The 27,028-nt window shown below is 39.7% G+C and overlaps 2 protein-coding genes across 2 annotated transcripts in view; one reads left to right on the top strand and one right to left on the bottom strand.

Annotated features, from left to right (window-relative positions):
* The window catches only part of nudC (nuclear distribution C, dynein complex regulator), a 144,092-nt gene that overhangs the window by 27,304 nt on the left and 89,760 nt on the right, over positions 1–27,028 (bottom strand). The gene's annotated exons all lie outside the window — the stretch shown is intronic.
* The window catches only part of LOC139701059 (uncharacterized), a 79,703-nt gene continuing 72,793 nt past the window's right edge, over positions 20,119–27,028 (top strand). Inside the window, exon 1 of the mRNA XM_071599634.1 lies at positions 20,119–20,467. Within this exon, the coding sequence (XP_071455735.1) occupies positions 20,456–20,467 (12 nt within the window). The 5' untranslated portion in view covers positions 20,119–20,455. The remainder of the gene's footprint in view (positions 20,468–27,028) is intronic.

Genomic DNA, 27,028 nt, shown 5'->3' on the forward strand with positions numbered 1-27,028 from the left:
ACTCATCTGCCTTCATGATAATTTTCATTTTATTTATTTATTACCAATTATAGCACAGCTCACACTTAGTGCTTTCACTACAATCAGAATTTCCGTAACCCCAAATGTAATCTTACCACGAAATGCTGCCTTACGTAACCTGTTGTCGAGAAGAAGGTTAAGGCGCTCTGGTGCAACTAATTCCTATAAGCAAGACGTATCATTTCAGTCTAACGTCCCTATGGTCTCGATACCGCTTTTTACGCTCAGAGCTGCCCCTCACATGGTGCGACTACTAAGCTTTCCAATTTTTCAAGCATCCGGAAATTGCATTCTAAAGAAATCTGAAGTGGTTGAGGAGAAAAATTACTGGTTCTTCAGAGACATTTCGAAACGCATACGTCCCCAAGGCGACGTGGATAATCTTATTAAAGCCTAGTAAATATGCTCTGAATACGCGTTTTCTTCACATCGCCGCTCATTTCACATTAGAATCGTGCAGGGCCTACACACAACAAGGTCAACGCAAATACTTGCAAAATCAAAGCCTCACATATTCCACCGATGATGCCTCGCTACTCATCGTTTACGAATGTGATTCCACTAATGACATGCATTACCGAAAGAATTTAGTTATTTTTTTCAAAAATTAATTATAAGGAAGATCAAGCATGCCAGTTGTGCTCTGTACGGGTAATAATTTCTTAAATCAAATAAAAAGTCAACCATTTGATTTACACTTTCAACATGTCTTAACTTTGAGCCCTGCAATGTAACGCTTTTTTGAATTGAATATTTAAGCCGTGAAGTGTCCTCGGCGGTCATAGCAAATGATGCACCAAAATGAACAAAGAATTACACACATTCACTAGTTCAAAATGCGTATCACCAACCGTGTTTCAATGTAATGCATTATCTTCTGGTGAAGCCAGAAGACGATGCAGTACATCGAAACAGTATCTAAAGATGTTGTAGAGCATCGAAACCTGATCATTTTTTTAATAGGCAGGAAAGCTACTATTTGGTCATTAATATTTTCCATTTCTACCATGTCACGCCTGAAACAACGCATATTTCATATTATACACCATATAATGGGGTTTCATTTGAAGCATATCAGGATTTTACGGTGCGGGCAGGACAGTGGGCGCCTAAAAAAATAATTTTACCATTTCACTCAAAACTATGTGTAACTACATATTACGAATCAAGACAAACTAATGGCTCCAAGGGTGAATTATGGATTTCAACTCTATCGAAATAAACTTATTACTAAAAGTGATTTCATTTCGTTTATTGAGCATTGCTTTTTGGTGAACAATTGGTATGAGAGCTGCCATTTACACGTAAATATGACATTAAGGTCTCAACTACACAAATACGTAAATACAAAAAAATCACGAGAAAGATAAAAAAGCTCCAATTAATGACGCCAGCAATAAAACAAATACAACATTGGCATGAAAATGAGAAAAAATTATATCGCAATAATGCACGTATATAACTTCAAACTGGCAAAAAACATCTACGACAAACTTTGAAACTTAGAAGTGTGCACACAAACTCTGAAAAAAAATTCAAGGGGAAGAATTTTTGTGGAACCGCCTAAAAATGAAGTTATATGCGAATACAGAGTACGGACGAAATACCACACCGACAATGTGTAAGAAGTGAGACAAAGTTTTTATAACTCGTATGACAAATTAATCTACCTTAGCATGAGCAAGTTAGTTATTTATCTACATTCAAACAAATTAATGAAGTATTTACATTAGGAAAAAATGATGTGTCCATGCATTTTCTCTTTTCTTTTCAGTTGGAGGGTAAAAGTATGGTGAAGAGACAAGGCGTGGAATTTCTCTTATAATGTAGTGGCGAGGAAATCAATACCAGTTCAGCAGAATAATTTTGTTTCGCCTTTTAACATTAATTTGTGAAGGTTGGCGGTGACAAATGCCCTCGCAAATATTTCAATTTGTCTTGATTACCCACATAAAGATTACAAATTAGTGAAAAAAATTACTAATAGGAAAAACGGAATGGCAAAATTGAGGGGAATGACGCACGACGCAGGGTGATGAAAGAGTGTTTAAATATATTTCGACAGGGATGCTTTTTGTGAATACTTCGGCATAGAGGCTTTAAATTGGAACAAATAAGGCGATCCCTCGATCATTGAGGGGGAAATGAATTCATTCGCGCCACTGGTCTCCGGTGACGGAGAGGGAGGCACTATTTCCGACACAAAGGGCCTCGCCATCGACGTGAGCCTCAGCCGCAACCTTTTCGAGGCCGCAAACGGGGTCCTCGGGATTATGTCTGGCGACGACAGCGGAGTTCGTGGGCTTTTCGTCAACTTCAGTGCCTCAGGAACGGCGGGGAATAGGTCGGGAGACGGGACGGAAGCTAACGGTGGCACAGCCGACAGGTTGGGTGGAACGATCGGTGGGAGCCTGGGAACCAGTGCATGCGTTTCAAGGGAGGAGTCGGCCACTGTTCTTTTTTTGGGAATTTCCGATGATTCCTCGGAAGTTCTCCCCCAGAAAGATGACGACGTTCCCTCGGAGGTGCAGCTTCCGACGGGAATCTGAAACGGAGTCGAGCACACCTGACTTTCCTAAAAAATCTCTTTCCCACAAAATCGAAATAATTATACTATACGTTGCACATTGATACTTAATCGTAGATCCTTCAGAAATGGGTGGCTGGGATAAGAACTATTTTATAATATGGCAAGCAAACAAAATATAACAAACAAAAAAAAAGGTTCACGATCAAAACAGAAGAGAATAATGTAACTTTTCGCACGATTATCCGCATAAAAGAATTTTTTCATTGAACACGTGCCAAAGAAAATTTATGAGAAGCATTTAAATGATTCGGCTAAAAAAATTTATTATAAGGAATTAAAAGGGCGAGAAAAAAAACCTACTTCCGACCAGTTTAACCATTTATTTCAAACCAATTCCATCCTTGAGGGCCAGTTTTTACTCTAGAATGATTAAAGGGCAAACGAATGTTAATAGGCTAGACAGTGCAGGCTCGTATCTTTTTCCACCTCAATAATGTTTAGTTTTTATATGGTACTGCAATAGGCTCTATTCTCATACCTACGGAATATCGACAACTTCTAGTAATCGAACAGAGAAAATGCTGTAAAACTCTCAGGCCTGCAACTCTATGCTAATTCTCCCATTAAAGCCAAATTAGGTCTGATATGAAACTACGAGCATTTAATGCAAAGATTGGTTGAATAGGTGAGGATAGGTTCATCTTTTATTGAACTCAACGGCGTGCGAAATTCATGTATCACGATAGGAAGGAGGTAGTACCTTTCCCTGTGCCGCCTGTGGTTTTTCATAAAGGTCTGGTACCCGAAAAATAATACAGCCATGGTGAAACCAAGGGAACAGAAAGGTATAGCCAGAAATCAAACTCACGCCGTCAGGTCATTTATTCATCACATCAGTATTTAAATCCTAGGATTTGTTTACTGCAGCCTTCCATTCTTCTCTATTCAGTGTCAAAACCTGTGACAGCTTTTCTGTTTCACGCCGTCCTTAATTTGCCCTATGAACTTGTCTCTTGGTCTTCCTCACGATGACTTATCTTCAGTTTTCCCTTCTATCATGCTGCTAACGATTCCATTGTGCCATAATATGTGCCCAATCCATCTAGTTCTTCTTTGCCGCAAGGTTCTTCATTGGCCCTTTCCTCTTCTGGTCTTCTATTTATTTCCTCGTTCCTCACTTGTCTATATATTTAATCTTCAGCATTCTCCTCCAGCAACACGTTTATAAAGCTTCTAATCTTCGCCGGTCCCTTTATCCAAAGTGATGGATATTAGCGGTCAATTAATTCAACATTATTTGGCCGGCTCTTAAGTATTTTGGAGAGACGGGACGAAGGAAGTTGCAAGGACAATTCCCTCTTTACGACATTACGATACACGATGATTTCGGGAGAAGACCGCGGTAAAAATATTTATTCTCCGTGCTATCAGGTCTGCTCGATCTGAAGGTGTTTTCGAGAATTTTCAAAATACATGATCATCCTGAACCAATGGAAATGTCTACATATGCTAAATAGGCCAAAATTCATCAGTCTCATACTATTCCTTACCTCCCCGAATTCCTAAAAAGGAGAGTAAGAATTAAAACGTCGCTTTGAATTCAAAACACCACTGTTACCTCGGTTAAAAAAATCACCCCAACCGAACCGCACCAATAATAACCCTGAAGGTAGGTTCCACTAAAATGATTAAAAAATGTACGTGAGAGCATTGACCAAGAGTTCTGTTCTTTCATTTCTCACAAAAAAGTCCATTTAACCTTATTTCCCTATGGATATTGCAGAGGCGCCACGGCCTAGAGGGTTATAATGAGAGACGCCATTCCAACGATCGGTTGGGCAATAAGATCCTCACCGTCCACATAACCGCCACGAAATAGGAGGAAATGAATAGGAAAAAAGTATCTGTTACATGCTTGGAGATAACCCATGAGAGAAAGCTGAGGACGAAAGTATTGGGATCACAAAACACCGCGGGAAAGGAACGGCAAAACTGGAACACACTTCATAATCAAACACGACTTCTTTCTTTAATGGACCCTTGGGACACACGCCTGTGACTCGGCAATTTCAGAGTTCGAATTCACTACGTCACACAATGTAAAAGTATAAGCTTAGATTTCCTGTTTATTAAGATAATATGATAACTAAAGGGTCTCCTTTAAGTCTTTCTGTCCAAAAATCAGGACGCGTTAAGTGACGTTTTACTTTTAAGTGGAACATGAGACCTGGAAAAATTGATTGCAAAACAATTACACGGACTTACGACGGCATACTAAATATATTTTTTTATCTTACTTAGAAACTAGTGACGGAAACTACTCGTCGTAATGCACAACGTTTCTGACTTCGTATTTGAGTGAAAATGAAGTAATGGCCGAAAGTTTCTCCAATTAAAAGAGTTATGCATAACATAAAATACAAAGATAAAGGGGTATGACATAAAATATTAATTCTGCGAGAGGGCAATAATTTAGCTATTAAAAAACTGAAGCCACTTATGCCTACAAAAATTGCAGTAAACTTAGCTCATAGAAAAATTTAAAGTCATAACCAAAACAATCTAGTTTTACTGTTTACTGGGAGGGATTCTCAAAAGGTAGAAAAGAAAGTAAAAATAGAATTATTTTGAATCAATTGTTGACATTCTTCTACTTTTAAATCCTCAAAACAACAAGGCAGTAGTTGTGCACTCTCTAGCAATAAATTACAAATGATTTCGACATGGCTAACCAATAGGAAATATTTTTTTAGAATTATAGAAAAGAATTCTACACCTACGCTTCAAATGAAAGTTTTGACGAGCCTTTTCTTAACGTCTTCAATCAACGTCCCTGTCATGAACTCCCTCCTCCTAGTGAAAGCCTCTTTTCCTGATTCAATTTTGCTCCTTACATCCCTACTACTTTGACGATTTTGGCCCAAAACACTTTTAAGATACGTCAATTGCTCCACCTGCTCTCCTCCCTACCCTCCTATGTTAATGTTAAGTTTAGCCTTTGTCTTTCTGGAAAATTGCTAAACCTTTGTATTATTTATATTGATTCTCATTCAATATCTATTGTTCTGAGTTTCCAATTCATTCATCAGTGCTTGCAGCCCCTTAGATGATTGACTAACTAGATTTTGGTCATCAGCAAACCTAACTGATTTTATGAATTCCACGCCAACTTTTATTCCTATCTCCACATCTCCCATCTCTCTCAATCATATCCTTCACATATACGTTGAACAGTACCGGTGATAATGGGCAACCCTGCCTTACACCTCTTCCTAACACTGCCCATTCGGACTCCCCGTTCCCCACTCGCACCTGAGCAGTCTGAGACATGTACAGGTTACCGATTAGCCTCCTATCACTACAATCTATTCCTATTTTCTGCAATATACTCATTAGTTATTCCCAATTCACTCTATCAAACGCCTTTTCGAAATCTACGAAACAGTCAAATACGCCATGATTGTATGCTATATTCCTCTCGATTAGTGATCTCATTACTGCAATGGCATCGCGCGTGCCTCCCTTTCCTAAACCCAAACTGATCATCCCCGAAGTTATCTTTAACCCTGATCTCCATCATTCTGTTGATGATCCTAAGACTAAATTATCTGCGTGGGAAATCAAACACTGTCCTGTAGACCTCACATGATGTAGCCTTTACCTTTTTCGGAATAGGAACCATCAACTCAGCTTAACTCAACCTGTGTGATAATAAATTTCGCAGGAAATTTCAAGATTCACGATACACAAGGATACATCATCGTTAAATAAAAGAATTAAATTTTCATGAAGTCGAGTGGACCTTCGATTTCGGGGCAAAGGTAGCTCATTCTCAAGTTTCCGATCTTTACTTGAGATTCATTTGGTAGAAGCAGTAGCTTATGGGAAGGCGACCGACAGCTAAGGTCATTTTCGCTATTTGGAATGGAGGAGGGGTGGAGAGAAACCCAGCGTCGCCATTAGCCTAGTCCTAAAAAAAGGCACCAAGGGGTCCGCAGTTTAACCTCCCGTCCGGACGGCGTACCCAATTAGAGTGCTCTCCACATAGACTCTCAAATAGGGATCAGAATATCACTGAAAAAGATCTGCCGCCCCCAGGATTCGAACCGTCTGGGTGAAAATGTAGTACGTTAGCCACCGCACCGACCCGATCCCCCGGCACTAATGTTTTTCCATTTTTTTAAATATACGTTTTTGCTTTAACCGACTATGAAACGGAAATCACGGGATGAATATAGATGAAACTTCAACAACAGTCTAGTAAGAGATAAGCTTACTAAAAGCAAACCATTTTCGATACGAGTTTCATACTTGGGATATTCTAAGGAATTATTGAACGACCCACGTACTTTCCCGTCTTTGGTTTTCAACAGAGTTTCGGTCATCATTAAGAATTCCTGGCGGCAAGTCCATCAGTATGTTCATTAATCAATCATCCGCTTAGACATACTGGCCTGTTAATAGATAACGCGGAAAGAGCCCATCACATACCCATTTTATTGTTCATTTTTTTATTAAATCACAATTTGTTAAAGAAAAAGGCATGAAATGTTCTAGAATTATTAGAAAATGTTAAATTTTGGTGTTTCACTGATCGTACTTGAAATTAAACACAGAAAACCACCGTGTTTCACGTTCCTTATCGTAATGCCACTAGTACGTAATGTTCCTTCTATTAACTGGAATAATCACGGATTTTTGATTGGCATTAAAATTAATTATCGAAACTGATCATCTACAAATTATAGAATATTTAAAAATTCCTACATCCAACGATTTCCAGGCGAGTAATTACCGCTTCTCCATCTTCCTCATACCTCCATCCACTGACCTGTAACTGCCGGTTATCGACTTAATTGCCCTATTTAATCGCTACACCCTTGAATAAAGTCATATCCACGAAATACCCCCTAACCATTCGACCCAATTATTTGCCTTGCCACTGTCCACCGCAATCTTCCTTCCACATCCCCATATTGTCTCAACCAAGCGTCGCAGTTCTTGTTTGACATTATTGTAATGATGTGTGATGACTGCAGTATCATTATGAGGTCAGCCATTCATCTCATTAACTCTCGTGGAAATATCCCAAGTCAAGAGATATGAAACTCTAAAGAGTGACACAAGGTTTTGCTGAATTTATCCGGAATCATATAACGGTTTTTACGCAAAACTGAACCTTTAATAATAAACATTTTGCAAGGTCAAACAAAAAAAAAGCCGAAAATGAATTTCGTTAATTTTTATGGCAATTTTGTTCAACTATTGATTTACGGTAAGACAATATCTCAGAGTAGTGCGACGGTGAGACCCAATCACGAAGATAAGCTTTTCACATAAAACGGAATTTCATGTCATTTTTGAAACATGGCAATAAATAAAAAGTGACACTCTTTTTTAGGGATTAAAAGACGAATTTATTTTGTAGAAGGCCCGGGAGTGGAAGTCGAAAAAAATATCAATTAGTGATAATTTTACTAATTAAAACCTATCACGTGACGATGAATTTTGAAATAAATTGGTGACCTTCAAACCTGAGGACAAACAGAGTTGTCGCACTTTTGAAGAACAAAGCGTCCGGGCGGCGGCTATTGTTGATTAAAGCGCTAACAATTATGAGCGACATTAGGAGCTAATGAAAGGCGCACGAACTCACTAAGAGCCAACGGGTTCACTTCCACTTCGTTCCTCTCAGGCCAGAGCATGAGCCCACCAGCGAGTCCAAATTTATATGCAAAAAAAGTGACGTTTTGCGAAAAATTCCACAGCTTATTAACACCTAGCAACTCCCAGCACACAAGGAGGAATTATATGCAGAATAAATCATCATGCTCAACAGAAACTGCGAAGCTGAAGAATTTTTCGCCCTTGTATAATACCATAGAGCTTTTTGAGTCTATTAATGCCTGCTTTCCATGCTCTTGTCGCGTCAAAAATGGGCGACTTTCAGCTTTTAAAAAACTTCGCATTCGGCTACCAAATAGCAGAGTGGTTAAACTTAATATTTCACGTTATTGGTTGCAATCGTTTTGGAACCCGATCGTGTTATCTAATTGTCATAACTTTTTAAACGCATTTATCGATTGAAGCATTTATTTATTTCTATATTCATGTTACTCTCATCACTTCCATCGGCAATTGCGAAAATCAAGTTTTTTTTCTCTTTCTGAAACACTATCCAAGGATATCAGTCGACATTTTAGGCCGAAGAGCGCACTTCGACGTATACGAGTCCCGTCTTTCGCTCGAGCGCATACGGCGATAAAACTTTGCCCGCGAGAAAGTATGCTAAAAACGTGGCTAGCGGCGCGCGAGAGACGAAAAAATCAAGGTCGCCGCGGGAATTCTCGAAGGAAAAATTTCAGCGTGGAATCCGTGAGATGACCAAGGAGGCCGAAAGAAGACCCCAAGAGGAGGAGACGCGTGTCGCTTGGCATGCCGTTCGATCACGTTACGCATGCGGTTCCAGGAATGAAGAAGAATCCGCGGTGGCGAGAGGAGAGAATTGCGACGGTATCAAAGGATACGTATACATATATGGGCCACGGTCAACGACGTCACAAAACCGCGCAGTATAGTGTCCACATCCGGCATTCGACGTTACTCAATTGGCTAATTGCACCGCAGCGACATCAAATAGGCGGGTCGGGCACAAGGTGTGGGGGGGTGGGGGGAAGAGGTAAAATATTATCGGACGAGAGCGCTGTGGTGCAATTAATTCGACCAATTCCTGGAATGCTGCACGAGGAAACGTCCTGAAACTGGAGGAGCGGATTACGGGATAACTTTCTCTTTCTTGAAACTTCTTTCTTAATTTTCACACAGCAACCCTCTTTGAGGCCACGGGATGCGAGGAATCTCCGTCACGGATGAATAAGAGAAACAGGCGCGGCAAGGGGAATGCTTAAGTTACACCACGATTTGACGAACTCGCTGATGCACCCAATGATTTTTATGGTCAAGAAAATTGTTCGACTACACCTTCACGTGTCCTTATTCAGTATGTGCAATGCTTTAAGCTGCCCACCGTGTAAAAATGGGGCCTGAGGGGGGGGGGATCAGTGAGCATTTTCTCACTCTTGTTGACTTTGAAAATTTTTAACACAACGTTATAACCTATTGACCGATGACGTTGTTGTCTTCACCTCTGAAGTTTTCCCACTTTCTTTATTCTCTACCCCCTTCTTCCTTTCGATATTCCACCATTCTATCACAGCCTTCAGCATCCTCAACCCTCAATATGCCCTTCCCCAACTTTTCATGCCTCTTGGGATTTCCCCTACTCGACTTAACACTTCGTAAGTCTTCCTCACTCTTCCGGCGATTTTATCCATCCCTTTCTAAATCACGCTTCCCAAACCTCCTATCTCAAGTGAAGTAACATCGGTTGGCCCGGCAAGTCGAAGGTCCGTGGTTTGAGTCCAAGTCACGGAAACCTTTTTCTGCTTGGAATCCGCACCCTTCCATCTACCCAATAACCTTGTGTTCGTCCTTGCATCTGTACGTCCCTTTCCCCTACATATGTACCCGCGTGATTACGATGTTGTCTCCGAAGAAAGTAGAGACGTCACTTATCACCTTTTAATAAATTCTTCCACACTGCCCTCGCATGCTTTTTTCATCTGCTATCCATGCGTGTATGAAACTATCAATGAACGTTACGGGAGGGAGAAATGCATGCTGGGACAGGTCTGTACTAGTATAGGCAATACCTAGCAAAAGGTAGACATTTTCCCGAAAGAACCTGAAATGAGGCATATTTTGACTTAGTCAAACCCGAGGGGGGAAGGGAACGGGGTATTAAGGGTGTGTGAATATGAGAGGACAGAAAAAATTAAGTTGAGATGTTTAATATAAATTACAGTATCTGCATATACACAGAAAAACGCACGACATTTTTTTTTATTTCATAAAATTATTAGACCTATCAATCGCGATATCACACAAAAAAGAAAATGCACAGCAAATGCCAACTGTCGGCAACGCTACGCGAATCACGCAAACAAAATGGTTCGTGGCAAAATTAGTCAACAATATTCACGGTAATTCCGTAGAGCGGTTATTGAAGAAGTTCGACTCGACGCCCAAATGTTGTTGCAGCGTTCTTTTCCGTGTGACAGCACGATTTATGGATGACGTAAACATGGTCAAAGAGTTTTCTTTTCCCCACACTTTTTCAGAGAATACGGCCGGAGTAGCTCTCCACTACCGTAACCTAGAATTCTCTACGCACATTTCCAATAGCATGTCAGCGTTGCTTGTCCATTAGCAAAACAGTGCGCGTTTCCTCAGCATCTACCCCTGCGGTGAAAACTAAACTAATGCATTCGGTTTGTACTTAGTGGCGGAGAGGATTAAGGGGAAGGAGAAAGCAGGGCGATGGGAGGAACTATATACGCATTGCGGACGTTTTGCAACGCAAGTTAAATGGGATTAGAGCCGAATTCTTTCTGTTCCGAATTCTTTAGCAAATGCTCCTAATTGAAAAAGAGGAAGGTCGCGCTTTTCTTTTTCGGGAGCGCTCGCTGACTGAGCAAAGGTTAGACTCCGCTACGATGTTTGAGCTTCCGTATGTATTGAGGGTATGGGAAATGCGCATGATCACCTCAACAGCTTTTGTTGTACAGCCTAAGTAAATTAATGACATACCTGTAATTCGAATTCAGAATTTTAATACCAGGTTCAATGAAGAATGGCCTTACATTCTTATTAGCATAATATATTGCACAACCATATGTTTTGATGTCATATTGTTAGCTTAATGCGTAATATACTTGTGGGAAAAGTTTCATTGATTTGACCCCAGTATTGCGTCAACGGCAGCACATGAAGTTATCAATATGACTGTCAATTAAATTTGTGCACAGTAAATTATGCGAATCAACATTTTTAGACTGCTCTCTATTGAACAGTCATTATTCACCACAGCTAGTCAGACGTCATGAACGTTTTCTGGAACTGTCGAGAACGAAAATACTTCACGAATTGCGAAGTTTCGGACAATATTGAGTGGAATTCAAATATATTTGCTCAAGATGAATTGAAACTTTCACATTTTAAATTTTAACTGGAGTAATTGAATAAGTAATATTAACAAATTGTTAATACTTATCATTTCAATTGTTTTTCCATCACTTTAAGCATAGGTTAGAGGGGCATTGCCGCATTCCTTTTGAAGAATAGAATATGATGACGAAGAATAGAATACTACGAGGGTCATCCGGAAAGTAGTACCCGTTCGTGCCGCATGAAGTGCTGACGACGCGAGTAGCCGCTGGACGAGGTCAGATAGCTTCAGTGGCTTGTCTGCCTTCTCTGAGCCAAGTTGCGTGACGCTAGCATTGCCTGTGTTGTTTCTGTGATTGTTTACAATGTTTAAAAAAATTGAGAACGCCGCCAGTTGTGAAGTGAGGGCAGTGATTAAATTCCTCAATGCAAGAAACGTTCGCCCATGTGATATTCATCGCCAATTAAAGGAGGTGTATGGAGACAATGTAATGGACGAGTCGTCTGTTCGGCGGTGGTGTCGCAACTTCAACATGGGGAGGGGGAACACACACGACGATGAGCGTTCGGGGAGACCGTCTGTCATTACAGACCAACTGGTGAGCTCAGTTGACGAATTCGTGAGGAACGATCGGCGCGTCACAATTGATGACATCTGTGAGCATTTTCCCAATGTTTCTCGAACAATTGTTCATGAAATTGTTAAACACCATCTGCATTATGCAAAAATTTGTGCAAGATGGGTCCCTCGCGTATCTCAATGAGCTGGCGGCGAAGGACTATGCAGCAGGAATACAGAAACTTGTCACACGTTATGACAAATGCCTTAATTTGCTTGGAGATTATGTTGAGAAGTAGTTTAAAGTATCCTCTTTCAAATAAAATTTTTTATGTTTGTTAATATTTACTTTTGTGTCTTTATTTCACGAACGGGTACTACTTTCCGGATGACCCTCGTATAACGAGTGACGGGATTGAAGATGGGTATTCATCCACGAATTTCCATATTGCTACGAAAACATGGTACTTCGGACCACTACCCCAAAAAGTACCCAGTTCAAATCCAGATGGCATACACTACAACGCCTAAATACACTAGGCTGACCAGAATGACTTTCTTGGTACCAAAATACAGTGGAAAATTGCAGGCAGCAAAAGGAAAAAATATAACCCTCACCCCTTGAATGAGCGAACGTCATATACTTTATTATGAACAGAGGAGGAGGAAATTGTTTCTTATGTTTCGTTTAAATTTGCAGTGGTAATTTGTTTAGACATTTCAATTGGAAGTAAGCGGAATATTTAATGCAAGACAATCATATGATTGTTTAAAAGCTTCGTTATAGTAATTTTGGTAAATCAACACCAGTTTACGACTTACTCATGCTCTTCGGTCTATTCCGTTACTTTCGCAAAAATGAATAATTTACCAACATATAAATCAATAAATAAATGCATGGTAAAACGTCAACACTTTGACTAAGTAAGAAATAGCCGAGTTTTTGGCTTATACACATAAACTAACAAACTTTTTTGAGTCCTCTTCTTATTTCTCCATCCTCTCCGGCAGTAAACATCAACTTGATGAAACAATTCTAGTTTTCCCCAACAGTCGACAAGAAAACAGCTCACTCACTTTTGTCAATCGCTGTAATTGCACATCCATCCTTAAAAGATACTCCTAATAGGGAGACACACCTGATGGTTCATTTTGATGTGATTCATAAAATGAACGGAACACAATATGCCACTTATGTGCGAAGTTTATGAGGCTTTTGTAAGGTGCTCGGCTGAAGAAGAAAATCATCAGATCTGTTTTTTTCCTAACCTTTTACCACGCCCTAGGTCGCGGGATTAAGTCAAACCTCTCCAGTCAATAAGCTACCGCAAAATTGAACATATGAAGACGGCAATTCTGGATACCAAAGAAAAGCAAAAATTCTACACAATCCTTCACTGTAACATTGAAAGTTAGTGCTTTGGCATGAATGTGGAAAATCCAAAATCAAACTTCTATCATGTAAGGTTACGTGGCCTGAAGGCTACAAACGTATTATTCAGAGAATAAAATGATCAATGTTTTCCTGGAAGCATTTACGCTGGGATCTAAATATTTAAGTAACGAATACATTAGTCAACAAACTCCTTCCAGCCGCTCATTAATCAACAAATTAATGACCTACGCCAAATATCTACTTTAATATAAAAATTGCTAACAATCTACATCAAACATCTTCCGATGTTTCTCCATACATATAAAATATGAGAAAACTTTTCTTCATTTTCGACGCATGTATGATGTTCCGTTATACGTAACTGTAAGGGGTCTTGAATGATATACGAAGTCGTTTGGCTTTAAGTTTACCTGGTACCGTGGCGCTAGCTTTTAAAGTATCTGCAACCATGGACGTTTTTGTGACCTTAGGGTTAGCAGCGGTGCTCATTATCCAGCAGTCTAACCAGGCAAGCCAAATTACTACGGGGACCTCAGGCTAGTGACTTCTCCATTGCTGTGAAAAGCAAATGAAGAAACCTACACACAGTGGGAACTCCATTACGAAGATAAATGATCCTAAACAAAAAAAATCGAATATGTTTTAATATCTAATAAAAACCCATTTAGAGAGAGATATTTATAAGCAATCAAACGGATGCAAATCCGTTGAACGATAGATTGTAAGTGAATATCACATTCGCTTCTAGTTAAATTACGAAAAAATCTTTTAAAATATAAATTGAATAAAAATGTCAACTAAAATGCGATGATTTAACAAATAATTGAAATATGCTATCAGGTAGAATCTTGAAGAAGCTGGTGATAACGTTTATTTCAAAAAATATTTATCTCTTGTAATGAAAGATAATTAACTTTATAATTCTTTATAATCCCTACTCCATTTCCAACTGGGTTTGCATAATGTTTATAAAGGTGTTAGTAAAATAGGTAAATCTATGGCTTGACGACGTTGCTCAAATTTCACCCAATGGCATTGAAACTCACAACTTTTCATTGGCTTCCATGTCGGCCAATAAATGTGCACTCGAGAGCAGTAGTTTGGTCGCCATTGACAGAAGGAGAAATGGAAGAACATGATCCATGGCAAATCAATTGGAACCGAGAGGCGTGGATGAAATGGATTTAATCCAAGAATTCTAACTAGAACATGACGCGGGAGGCTATGGTATTAAAAAGTTATCTCTACCTGAATAAATATAACCCCCAATAAAAAAATAAAGCGAAATTATAAAATCGATATGTATATAAAATATACGACTGTAACAATTGATACATAAAACAAACCGTATTCAAGAGTATTATGGCTGGTAATACCTGAGCAGGATAGTTTCTTACCAACAAGCCTTAATAGAACAGCTACCGGAAAATAACTAAAGAGCAATTATAGAAAAAAACGGATTCACGATCGCAATGGAATGTGATACAAAAAGAAATTTATTTTCAAACTTTTATGGATTCTTAAAGAAGAATGCAGAAACATAATTTTGTACGTTGAGAAACCACTTGTGCGTTACAGAAGATAAATATTAATGGTAGACATACGAAGAAAGAACGCAAATAGAGTATAAAAATTTCACCATTGAGAGGAATACGTAAATGATAGCAATAATCGTTACAATAATAGGAGCTAATAAATGTAAGTAATTTGACCAAAACAATCTAGCGATTACGCATTACATAGCCATTTTATTCCGCAAATTTTTGAGGGAATATTTTAAGTTTTCTGCAATTTTTATATCTAAGCTGGGCGGCATAAAACACAGAAATAATTATAACTCACACCCAATAAACAATCTCAAAAAAGTAATATATTACAGAAAAACTATATTTCCATTAAGTTTAATTAATGGGCTATTTATTAGATCGACCACATCTTTCGCTACATTATTCACATCAGCTCAACCACAAATAAATTTCAAACAACTTAAAAAAAGCATTATCCAACGCAATAAAAAACGGATCATTCTTCACGAAACACATTCGATAACCTTTAAATATTTCATCTGAAAAGTGCTGGCTGATTCTTGAATCGCGATGCCCCCGCCTGACTGGCTATTGGCTGACACGAAATGTCAAGTCCCAAGTAAGGATTTAGCCATCGAGATAAATACCATATTTACGCAAGTATTATGATTTAGTGAAGTATTGGCATTACTGCTCTTGTCTTTTACTTTTGGCTCGCTCCTTCTCTCAGTCTCAGATGTTTCAGGACAAATCATGATCATAAAATTTATACATATATTTTTATACGGTGAAGTTAACACTGCGATTTATTCTATGCGGTAGAAAGAAGAAATAACTTGAATCATTTCTAACCATATACATTGTTTTTCCCACATATAACTTTATATGATGTTTAACCATTTTGTTAACTTCCCCAATTGATGAGGGGTTAATGCAAAAAATCAAAGACATAAATTGATTGAGACAATAAGTTATTCGGATTTTAACTCAGAAAATCTTAAATTCGCTCAATTGTACTATCTCATTTTAGCCTAGGTGACAATATTTTAATAGCATTATTTTTCGAACTCCAATTGAGATTATCATCATTTTCTGGTGTCGATGTATTGGCATCTTAGGACTTCAAAATCAACTACTCTTCATCATGATGGACAGCATATTTTCGAAGTCACGAACCCTCAAACGCGGCCGACAGCTGAGAATGCGTCAATGTAGCACCCATTAAAATGACAAGAAAGGAGACACATGGGACGGGAATCTCTGTGAAAACATTCACCATACCTATCGATGATTAATTCTTAAGGGGATAAGGTGTTGAAACATCTCTGCATGAGAAGGATGCCCCCATACCATTACAATGAATCATAAGTCATAATCAAATTAAATTGATTAATTAAAACGAGTAATATTGCAGGACTCTGAATCTAAATCGGTACGTGCATTAATAGATGCAAATGTAGATCACATTTAAAAAATTCCAAATTATTTTGCATACCTGTAGGTAGGTGTGTGCTTTTTTTGTATGACTACAGACGTTTGCATGTATGAGTGAGTATGTCTATCTATATGCATGTATGTGTATATATATTTAAAACAACAAGGGCTGTCTTTAACAACAAATATATTACTCTTGTTGCATCATTTTACCAGAAATTGTGGTGGTACAATTGACATTACGTTTAATATTGTTGCCAAAGAAGTCCCAAACAATATACAATTGCCAGCCCCGGTAGCGGCGGGGTTATGTCCTCGTCTGCCAACCCAAGGGTCGCGGGTTCGATTCCCGCCTGGGTGGGTTTTCCTCTACTTAGGGCTTGAGTGACCGTAAGTACATCTCTTGTTATCACTATTAATAGTCCGATGCAAAAGGCCAAAAAGTACTGTTTTCGGACTCACGCTGAATAAATGGAGAACTTACTGGGCACGCGAGTGCATTACGAAAGATCGTTACTCCACCCAATTAAACTTTCAACTACAAATTTTTATCCGTTTCTACCACACTCCCCAATAAAATAACGGGTAATTTTTGGCAACATATATTTTAGCAAGCAATTTCGAGTCAACAGGGCTGGCGACCTTGGGAAGAAGCCACACAACACGACTCTGGCGAAGCTAATCCGACCAGATTCCGAGCTCGGTAATGAACACGATGGAGCACGAAAATCAGTTTTCGTAGACCGACGAACAAAAATGACAACTGTACAAGTAGTCAGAACTTTTTTCTGGAAATCGAAAATACCCCCTGAGGTATTCATTTTCCACATTCCAAGTAGCCTACACGTTCAAGGTGCAAGCTGATCCGGTTAATCCAGTGCAGGTAGTCCTGGCAACGCTCACCGACAACGCCGAAGGTCGCGGGTTCTGCTACCTCATCGAACATGAATGCTGAGTTGTGATGCAATGGAAGCGATTCAATGTCTCTATTGGATTGTGTGTGAAGAGCGACATGACCTCATCCATCGCAGGACCCACGAACTAATTACTACTGCCGGCTAAGTGCTCACTCCGTAATGAAGACACGAGAAGAATAAATTATAACTCATTACTTATGCTCCCTTTTCTTTGTCAAGGAAACCAGGGAAACGTGAACATGAGCAACGGGGCTTTATACGGACGACTACTTATTTTGTTCCCTTCTCTCTACGAGAATGATGGACCAAGAAACTGAAGACTACGGAAACTAAGAAATCAATGGGGATTGCGACGCAGATATCAATACGATACTAGGCGAGCCGTCACAAGGGCGTGCGACTGGGGGTTAGGGCAACAGTCACGAAAGAGGATGATTCTAATAAATCCGTAAAAGGGAGTTATGGTTTATTACGGTAGTAATTCCTTATGTTTGCTCCGCGGCAAAAGTTTATGACGCAAAAAGAGAGTCCTTGAGTCCGTTTGTTCGTTAATCTTTCTTCTTTCGTCATTGCTGTCGAAATTGTCGATGCCAAGAGCGGTTCTAATACTTTACTCGGTTATGCAAGTCAATTTACTCATATATTTGCAACAAATTCATTTATTACTTAAGATTCGGGTCTCAAGTTTTCCATCCCAGGTTTTACAAAAGTTAATTGAAGCTTTGTGCTCCTTCAACACAGTCTCTCATGTAGGCACCATTCGAATTTTCAATTTATTTTGATAAATTTATTATGTCCTCAGAAACGGATTCCTGATGGCAACAGAATATTCAAAGTAGATTATAATCTACGGTCAAATGGCCTCCTTAACAGTACGATCTACGATCAAAGTTTCCTCTACTTTACCGTGCTACACACTTTCTAACCATGCGGTTGACAAAAGCTCGATTCTCTAAGACGACACGGAATATTCCTACGTGTTCCCCATAACATAAGGGGATCGAGATGGTGCGGGGGCTAACGTACTGGCTTCCCACCCAGAGGGCCCGCGTTCAAATCCCGGCGGTGAATATTTTTCAGAGGTATCCCGATCTCTACTTGGTGCTTTGTGGAGGGTACTTTGAGTCAGTACGCCTTCCTTCGGATGGGACTTTAAGCTGCGGACCCCTTGGCACCTTTTGTAAAGAATAGGCTAATACCGAACCCGGGTTTCTCTCCACCCTTCAACCTTTCCTCTCCATCCCTAATGGCGAAAATGACCTCAGCTGTCGGTCGCCTCCCCTAAATAATACTACTACTACTACTACTACCCCCATTACATATCCGGAATTATAATGATGGACTGTCATTTAAAATACAATTAGAAATCTCTCAAGTGAAATGCAGGACCCTCCACCCTACATTTCACATGATCTGATCAAGAATGGAACTACTGCATACACACATTTTAGAATTTTATCCATGTTCTCATTTTGGAACTCATGTGCAACATTAGTGAATGGAAATCATCCATCGGCTGCATTACAACAAAAGTTATTTTTACCTTTATACCAACCAGTTATTTATACTACATATACCACTTCATCAACTCAATCCCCACACAGTGGGGATTGGGTTGACGAAGTGTATATGCTTCCCACCCAGAGGTCCAGGATTCGAATCACGGCAGGAGCAGGATTTTCCACTTGTAACCCGGATTCAACTTTGCGAGTAGGAGCTACGTGTAAAGCACTCAAAATGGGAGTATCCTGTCCGTTGGAAGTAACGCTAAATTGTGGTGGACCCCTTGGCGCCTTTTGATAAAGATTAGGCCAATACCGACGCCGAGTTCCTCTCCACCTTTCCCACACTCCCAAAAAATCCCATCTCTACCATACTACCCACACATATCCGTATTGGTGCAATTTACCACCGCTGTGGGTCACCTCCCCTAGCAACTGCCGGAATGGAGTGAGTATGGCCTCACCTGCAGACTACGCAAAGCGCCAAGTGATGGAAGGAACACAGCAAAAGGCTTAATGTGTGCGGCCAATCAAATATGTGCTACATTTTTAATCCAGCGATTACAAAACTTTGACAAAACTTTAACTAAAAGACTTTAACAAAAGACGGAAAGGTAAATTGTCGAGCGAAGAAAACTAAATATGGCTTATGCAGTGTTGATGACGATCAGAGTTTCTCTGTTAAATAAGTATGTTGAATGTGGATAGATCACAGAAAATCCTAATTGAGAAAATACATTTCAATGACGCGATCTTATATTTGCATCCATATATTAACGCAAGTCTCCCTGCTACACCAATTGCATCGTTTTAACCACGCTTAAGTCCAGCCAGCACACCAACGGGGCGCCAGAATTGGAGATTCCAACGCCGGACGACGGCTGTCCGAGAACTTGTGAAATGGACTTGAAAAAAAGCTGAGGAAAGGAGGCTGGAGTCTCAGTCGAGAGGGAAAGTGGCGAAGAGGTACGAAGAAGGCGAGGAGGGGGAGGGGGTGTGGAGTCATGTCTGGAAGGCCGAGGCGGAAGACATTCGGGAGGTGGGGGGGGGGAGAAGAGAAAGGGGTCGGAACCTTCGTGAGGGAAGGGGTGGTAGCAGGAGAGCCCCAATGTCATGGTTAGCCACGTGACCCTCCGACAAACAGGGGGAGGGGTTGGGAGCCCTCCACGAGAGCGGGCAATCCCTCGCGGTCGGCATTGCGATAGCGGTTGCAGAGGAGAGCGTGTGTGTGAGAGAGGACAGAGGAGGAACGGGCGGACGAGAGGCGGGTGGTCACACGCCGGAGGAAGGATCGCGCTTTTCGGGAGGCAGGGGCCGAGGAATAGCGGCAGCCGGCCACGCGGTGCGCGACTTCGGGGGTGGACACGAATCGTTTCTCGGAGTGGGGGACGGCGTCTCGAGGTTCTCTACCCTTTTCCCGTGCCTCTTTCGTAAAAGCGTGACGAGAGGAAAGAGGTGGAAAAGGTGATTGACGCGAGACAGCATAGCCCTAGCGAAAAGAGGAGCGAACGCCTTCGTCCGACGATCTTCAGAACCGAGAGAGGGGAGACACCGCAGCGCAGAGATGGACGTACCTGTGAGTTGCACAGCATCATTTTCAATAACTTGGAAGTATGGGCGCGGACAAGACGTAGGAGCAACTGTTTCAAAACGTTTCCTCCTTGGCTTGATTTGGCGTCTTCCTACTGATCAAAATTTTTTAAATGTTAAAAATAAATATACATAAACCTACAATATCGCAAACGACATTATGAAGTCCTAACAGGGTTGCGATGGTAAAATTAGGTTTGAATTTATTACTGAATCCCCAGAGGCAGGAGACGACTATCAATGATGGACTTAATCTTTAATCGACGAAGACAATAACGGAGCTTCCATGCTGGGGAGGGAGGAAGTCTATTAGGAATTTATTTTCTATTTAAGTTCTGAAGGAAAAATGGTATGTTAGCAAAGCTTCCCTGCAGTCAAAATCCTGCAAAAAAGTGAAATTCAGGGGACGTAGTAGCAGTTATTAGAGAAAGCGACCGATAGCTAAGATCATTTGAGTCATCAAGCGATGTTAAATGAAAAAATATACAGAGTTATTTGGGGTCATAAATATACCAATTTCTACACTCATGAGCAGCTTCTTTCAAAGTAGTACAGGAGTAGGAGTACATTTCAAAAGTCTGTCATCTACGCCTGTTATCCAGCTTCAACGATCATGTTTCCACGCCGTAAAAAAATTTCCATACCCATTTTAGAAGGCATAATACTGCTATCTAAGTAAAACGCAAATACAAAAGAGTATATACTCAATTCCTCAAGTTGACACCCTCCACAAAGACAACCATCAAGAGCCCAGCAGGGCTGATCTCAAAATTAGCACACACGCGGTAATAATGGTCCATTGACAGTTTAATTTCCAACGGGCATGCCGGTATAACTGGCGTCGAGTTCTCTTATCTTGCCAGCATTTTCTAACGCCTCACCACCGGAGTAATTGTGCGCCGACTTCCAAATGACCGTAAATTCACCGTGGCCGGGGAATGAACCCGGATCTCACCTCACGCTCTTCTAAGAAGCGAACACCCTGGGACCTTCTATTTCCCGAAGCAAACCAGATAATGGGTTCCGGGTTCAGCTCACGCCCGGATCTTTTCCACCTATCTCCTATCCTTGACCGGAGCAATACCTTATTTGCCGTCACATCTGTTAAGTCATTCAGAAAAAAACCATGCATTTTTATTAGAATGGCGATAGACAACCGTGAAGATTCCCAGCAGTGCACGGGTTACGTAAGGACAAGCAGACTCGGCTAAGACAGTTCGATTTACTCCCATTTTCTGCGTGACATTGGAGACAACGCAGACATGTGGGGCGAGTTCCAACAGCTGATCCTCGTACGGCGTCGTGATCTTCGAGATATCGCTTTTGCACTTGGCAGGCGTCCTAGCTCTGCCCACAAGGTCGATGCCATGAATCCTTATGTACGGTGGGGACTCCACGAGTTTTCGCATACAGATTCGAAGAACCTTATTCATACTCTCTCTCGGATAGGAGTATTTACAATAATAATTGAACGACAGTCCCGAAGTGGCTTTTTAGAGAAATAACTAAAAAACTTTGAGGTCTAATTTCCACATTAATATTCTTGCATAATATTTTTACTTTCGCTGTACTGAACGGTGCAATTGTTAAGGGACCGTCTGGCGGCATTCATTTAGAAGTCGCAGTGGAAGTTATGACAAGAGTCCTTTTAAATCCGATCCGAGTATGAAAGATGAGAGGGGAATCCCCAATAAGTGTCCTTGCCTGTAGGGTGTCTTCAAAGGGCTATGACATCAAGCATTAATCAAACCCATAAAAGATAACGCTGAGTGCCAATAAAATTTCGCACGACCGTTAATAGCATCCAATTCGTATTATCGAGATAGCGCACGACTCTTTCTTCATTTATTGGAGAAATGAGCTTCTCGAATTCACGCTCGATTTGTCATCACAAATATGCCGAGAATAACGCTTCAAGCCAAAGCGGGCAAGATCGAAGGACAATAATCCTCTTTCGAAATCTATTTCGTCTCCATTAAGAGGCAATAAATGAAATCGTTAACGTCAGCCCCAACCGAATAAAGGAATGTAAATTCCTTTAGCTGTAATAAAGCAAATAAAAAAATCAGTATGCTCTTATCAGGAGAATATATATATATATATATATATATATATATATATATATATATATATTCTTATATAATAAATATATTTATATATATTATATATGATAAATAAATATATATTATGCATGATAAATAAATATATAATATAATATATTTATTTATTTATTATAAATAATATATATATATATATATATATTATATATATACACATACATACAAACACTTCAAATATTTTTATCCATAGAGACTACTTATGGAAAATATACCTCAGAATTAACATCGTTCATCGTGATGTAGTTCATATTTTCATATTTATAATATCTATTTATATGCATAATAGTGCATATATAATATTTGAATACATATACGTAGGAATAAAAGAATTTAAAGCAAACTCGTTAGTTTTCATCGCTCCATACAGCCACTGAAACTTACTGCACTGACAAAATAAACGATATTTTTTAACAAGACAATTCAATGACCAGTGAATTGATGCAGAAAATTTCGTCCCTTATAATGCGTGAATTGCCATGTATGAGCAAGAGAGATAATCTGGTAACCAATAATGTTAAACGGTTCCGCAGGCAAGCATATATTGAGCACATACCTAATTTTTATTCCTACTCAAGCTGGGTTCGTGTGACCCGTGGAGGTCGAGGAAGCGGTGTTGACAGTTTCAGATAGAAACAGTTAGCTTAAAATAGCCTACAAGTACAATGTCCATGTAATCAACTGAAATAAATTAATAAAGACGAAACAATTTGCCGACGATGGATTTATCGTGAAAGATAGTTGAGATCGGAACTTCATGGAATTCCATTATGATGACAGGTAAGAGACAATAAATATTTTGCGTCCCATAAAAAATATATTTTATTGAAATAATAAATATCTTTTCTGCGAAATAATAAGATATATCTTCTGTGGAACGAAAAGGCTGCATTAGAAAATCCTAAGACCAAAATAGATCTTGGAACATTAGCTTACAGATCACGTGAGAAAACATTGCATAGCCATCAATTAATATTATTCCACACCTCTATTCCAATGTTAACACGGCTGCACTATTAATAAAACAACGAAGGTTTCACTTAAACAATCACAAGAAACCTTATAAGGATCAAACATGATTATACAAACAAATTACCCATGAAATAGATTAATTTTAAAAGATCATAGGTAAGATAAACACCTTGAGGAATCAAGACAAAAATGACCACGATCACAAAAAAGTAGTGATAATGATATTCTTTGCCAGAGGGCGTAACGAGCTAAAGCTAAAAAGGAGCAATTAAATGACTAAAAAATTCATGTTTATTAAGTTTAAATAACTTTCAGGGCATAAGGAAATTACTTTTTTCACCATATGTTTCCGTATGACCAGATCCCCTACATTCGTCGCTCGAATTATATGCATCCTGATGTTAAAATTTCCTTCTTTCGTGTGATTAATTCTAGGGCATTAAAATTGGACAGTATGTAAACCATGGGCAGAGAGCACTCATCCTCTATGAAGATATTCAAATCTCGAAAGATAAGACAGAGGTCTTACGATCACCTTCTCATGTACCATAGACATATGGCTCTTATTGCAACGGAAAGCTGGTGCTGATATCATCGCCTTGCGAACGGCGTTTGTCAGAGGTCTGTCCATTTGAGACTCAAGAAGGTTAATTACTACCGTGTATCTGATAGCTGTTGGTCATTGGAGAGCTTTTAACAGGTGAAATTAACATCCAGCAGCATTGATGACTTCAAAAGCAGCGGTGTTAACATCAGAGAAAGAAACTTGTTCTTCTAGTGTCGTTTAGGTCAAGGCCGTTCTTCCTTTGAAGGCGACTTCAAGGTGCTGAAATTTTGCAGAAAGGTACTCTTTATGTTGAGGGCAGGTTCAATGCACCACTAAAAGGATTGCACAGTTCTGATAAGTGCAAGCTATTTATAGACTGATGATTTACAGAACTGGTGGCTTGAATGAATCAAAGAGGAAGGTCACCCTGATCATGCAATTTAGCTGTTGCTAAGCTATCTACTCGACTGATGACGGCGTTCCTTAAATCATATCGTATTAGTAAATGTTATTCAAAGAGCGATATTATTTTAACTAGGGTAAAACTTCGGCCTTGATCGATTGCAGACGAAGATCGTACCTACCATAATAGTTTAAAATTGGAATTCAGCAGTATATGAACTGCTAAGCATACCTGAAATTTGATTCCCATACAATATCATTCTACTTGTTTTTACAGGAAAAAAAGGTACTACAAATGTTATGACGGAGAAAAGAGGTGTCTAGAGGATTTTAGCAATCCTGTGTATTTTTAAATAATCTAAGCATTTGCAATAAATGAATTGGTATATTTTCAACAGCCATCATTGACCTAACACTAACTCGCTAACCTAACACTACCGCCGCTAACAGGTAGAAGCACAGTGTTTTTCATCTATTGTGAAAGGCGAGGCCACTTACATCGTAATGAAGTTCAAAGTTTATATTAAAAACTAGATATTGGAATAGAAAAATCAATACTAAAAAGAAAGACTCGTACTTTTCCACAGATGCCGCAAGACTCGTACCTGATGATGCCGCAAGTCGGAGAAACGCGTTGTACCGTATAATAAAATCTGTGGAAAAGTACGAGTCTTTCTTTTTAGTATGGATATTAAATACTTCCACGAAGTGAAGCCTGAAACGATAGAATATATTAGAAAAATCAAATTTAAAACAAGAATCGGAACATGTGAAGCATTTAAATCGAAAACGAGGCTTCTCTTCTTCAACCTAAGTAACCTTTTTAAGCGGATTTATGGATAATGAACCACATTTAATACACCGATCAAGCTAAAAAGTCATTAAAACGACAGAAGAGATTGAAATATGGACTTAAAGGTTGCACTTAACGTTCTCGATAGTTATTTGACAGGAGCACGGAGTATATATTGTGCTGAAAGCACTTCATGCACCCCAATTATTTCACATCAAGGACAGCTACTGATCTTTATGGCACCGAAATAAAAATGATGTTCCCACGTTAAAGAAATATAATTCGAAAATACGAGCGATAAAAGCGATAAGGTAAATGGCCCACAATATTAACCGAAAAAGTAGATTCATATTTTAAAATAATTCTACAATGTTTACCACACAAAGTCAAAAATCACAATTAAAAATCGGAATATTTAAAATTAAAACCGGAAAGAAATAGCTTCGTCCAAGTTGCCAAAGCATCCTAGTAGTAGTAGTTTTGAGGGGAGGCGACCGACAGCTAAGGTCATTTGCGCCATAGGGGATGGATAGGAAAGGATGAAGGGTGGAGAGAAACCCGGCGTCGGCATTAGCCTACTCTTTACGAAAGGCGCCAAGGGGTCCGCAGTTTAACGTCCCATCCGACGGACGGCGTACTCACTCAAAGTGCCCTCCACAAAGCACCTCAAGTAGGGATCGAGATACCTCTGAAAAATATTCAACACCGCCGGGATTTGAACCCGCGCCCTCATGGTGGGAAGCCAGTACGTTAGCCCCCGCACCACCTCGATCCCCCAAAGCATCCTGTTACAATCAGAGGGGCGAATAATCGAGAATATCCGCCGCAACACTACCAGAACAATTCGACACGGTTGTACACTTATGAAGTACGGAGATAATGCGATAACATCTCTTCAAGGACAATTCTCCAGGAGTTGAAGACTTTTAAGGAAGGAAAAATGCAAAACAAATCAACCATATGATTTCATTGGAACTGCTCATACTCAAATTGCTAGTCCTTGCTATGACAAGCTATCTCTGATCCGCAGGTGACATACGTATGTTGTATTTAAGTGCTGCATCGAGTTACGCATGCTACTGAAAATACCCCGTAACAGAAGAATATATGTTTTGGACCATATTTCAATGAATACACAAAGTTTTAGAAAGGTCACTCCATTTCATTTACCAGTCAAAAAGCAAAAGCATATGCTGGCAAAAGTTATCCTTGTTTGCGTGCCTTAATTGTCATCACCCCGTGATAATTTCCCAGTCCTTACATTATCACTTCTTTGGTACAACGGTGTTTGATAGGTGAATAATAAACCCAGCCAACCACAAATGGGAATTACGATTTCAAAGAAAATCAAAACGTTACCCACACGTTAATCTCGAAGAACGTAGCATCGAAATAATCACTATGTCAAACATGCACTTCACTTGCACTAACCCAACTCGATAAATTATGCACAAAATCATTTTGAGCAGCAAGTATCACTGGTAAATTTTGTTGAATGACCAAATTACCGGGACAATCCTGAAACCGTAGATTTCAGTTATTGCCTTCGAAACTTCAAAGGAAGCAATATGACAAGTTATTTCCCGAGAGGCTCATATTTGCCAGGTAATGGCGCCACGCCGATGAATCACCTGCCATATAGGAAATACTGAAAGCAGGAAAACCTGTCAATTCCCGTATCCACTAATAGATCCGAAGCGAGTTAGGTACAGATGA

Source organism: Hetaerina americana, unplaced genomic scaffold, assembly GCF_022747635.1.
Source record: "Hetaerina americana unplaced genomic scaffold, ioHetAmer1.1.p SCAF_11, whole genome shotgun sequence".
NCBI lineage: Eukaryota > Metazoa > Arthropoda > Insecta > Odonata > Calopterygidae > Hetaerina > Hetaerina americana.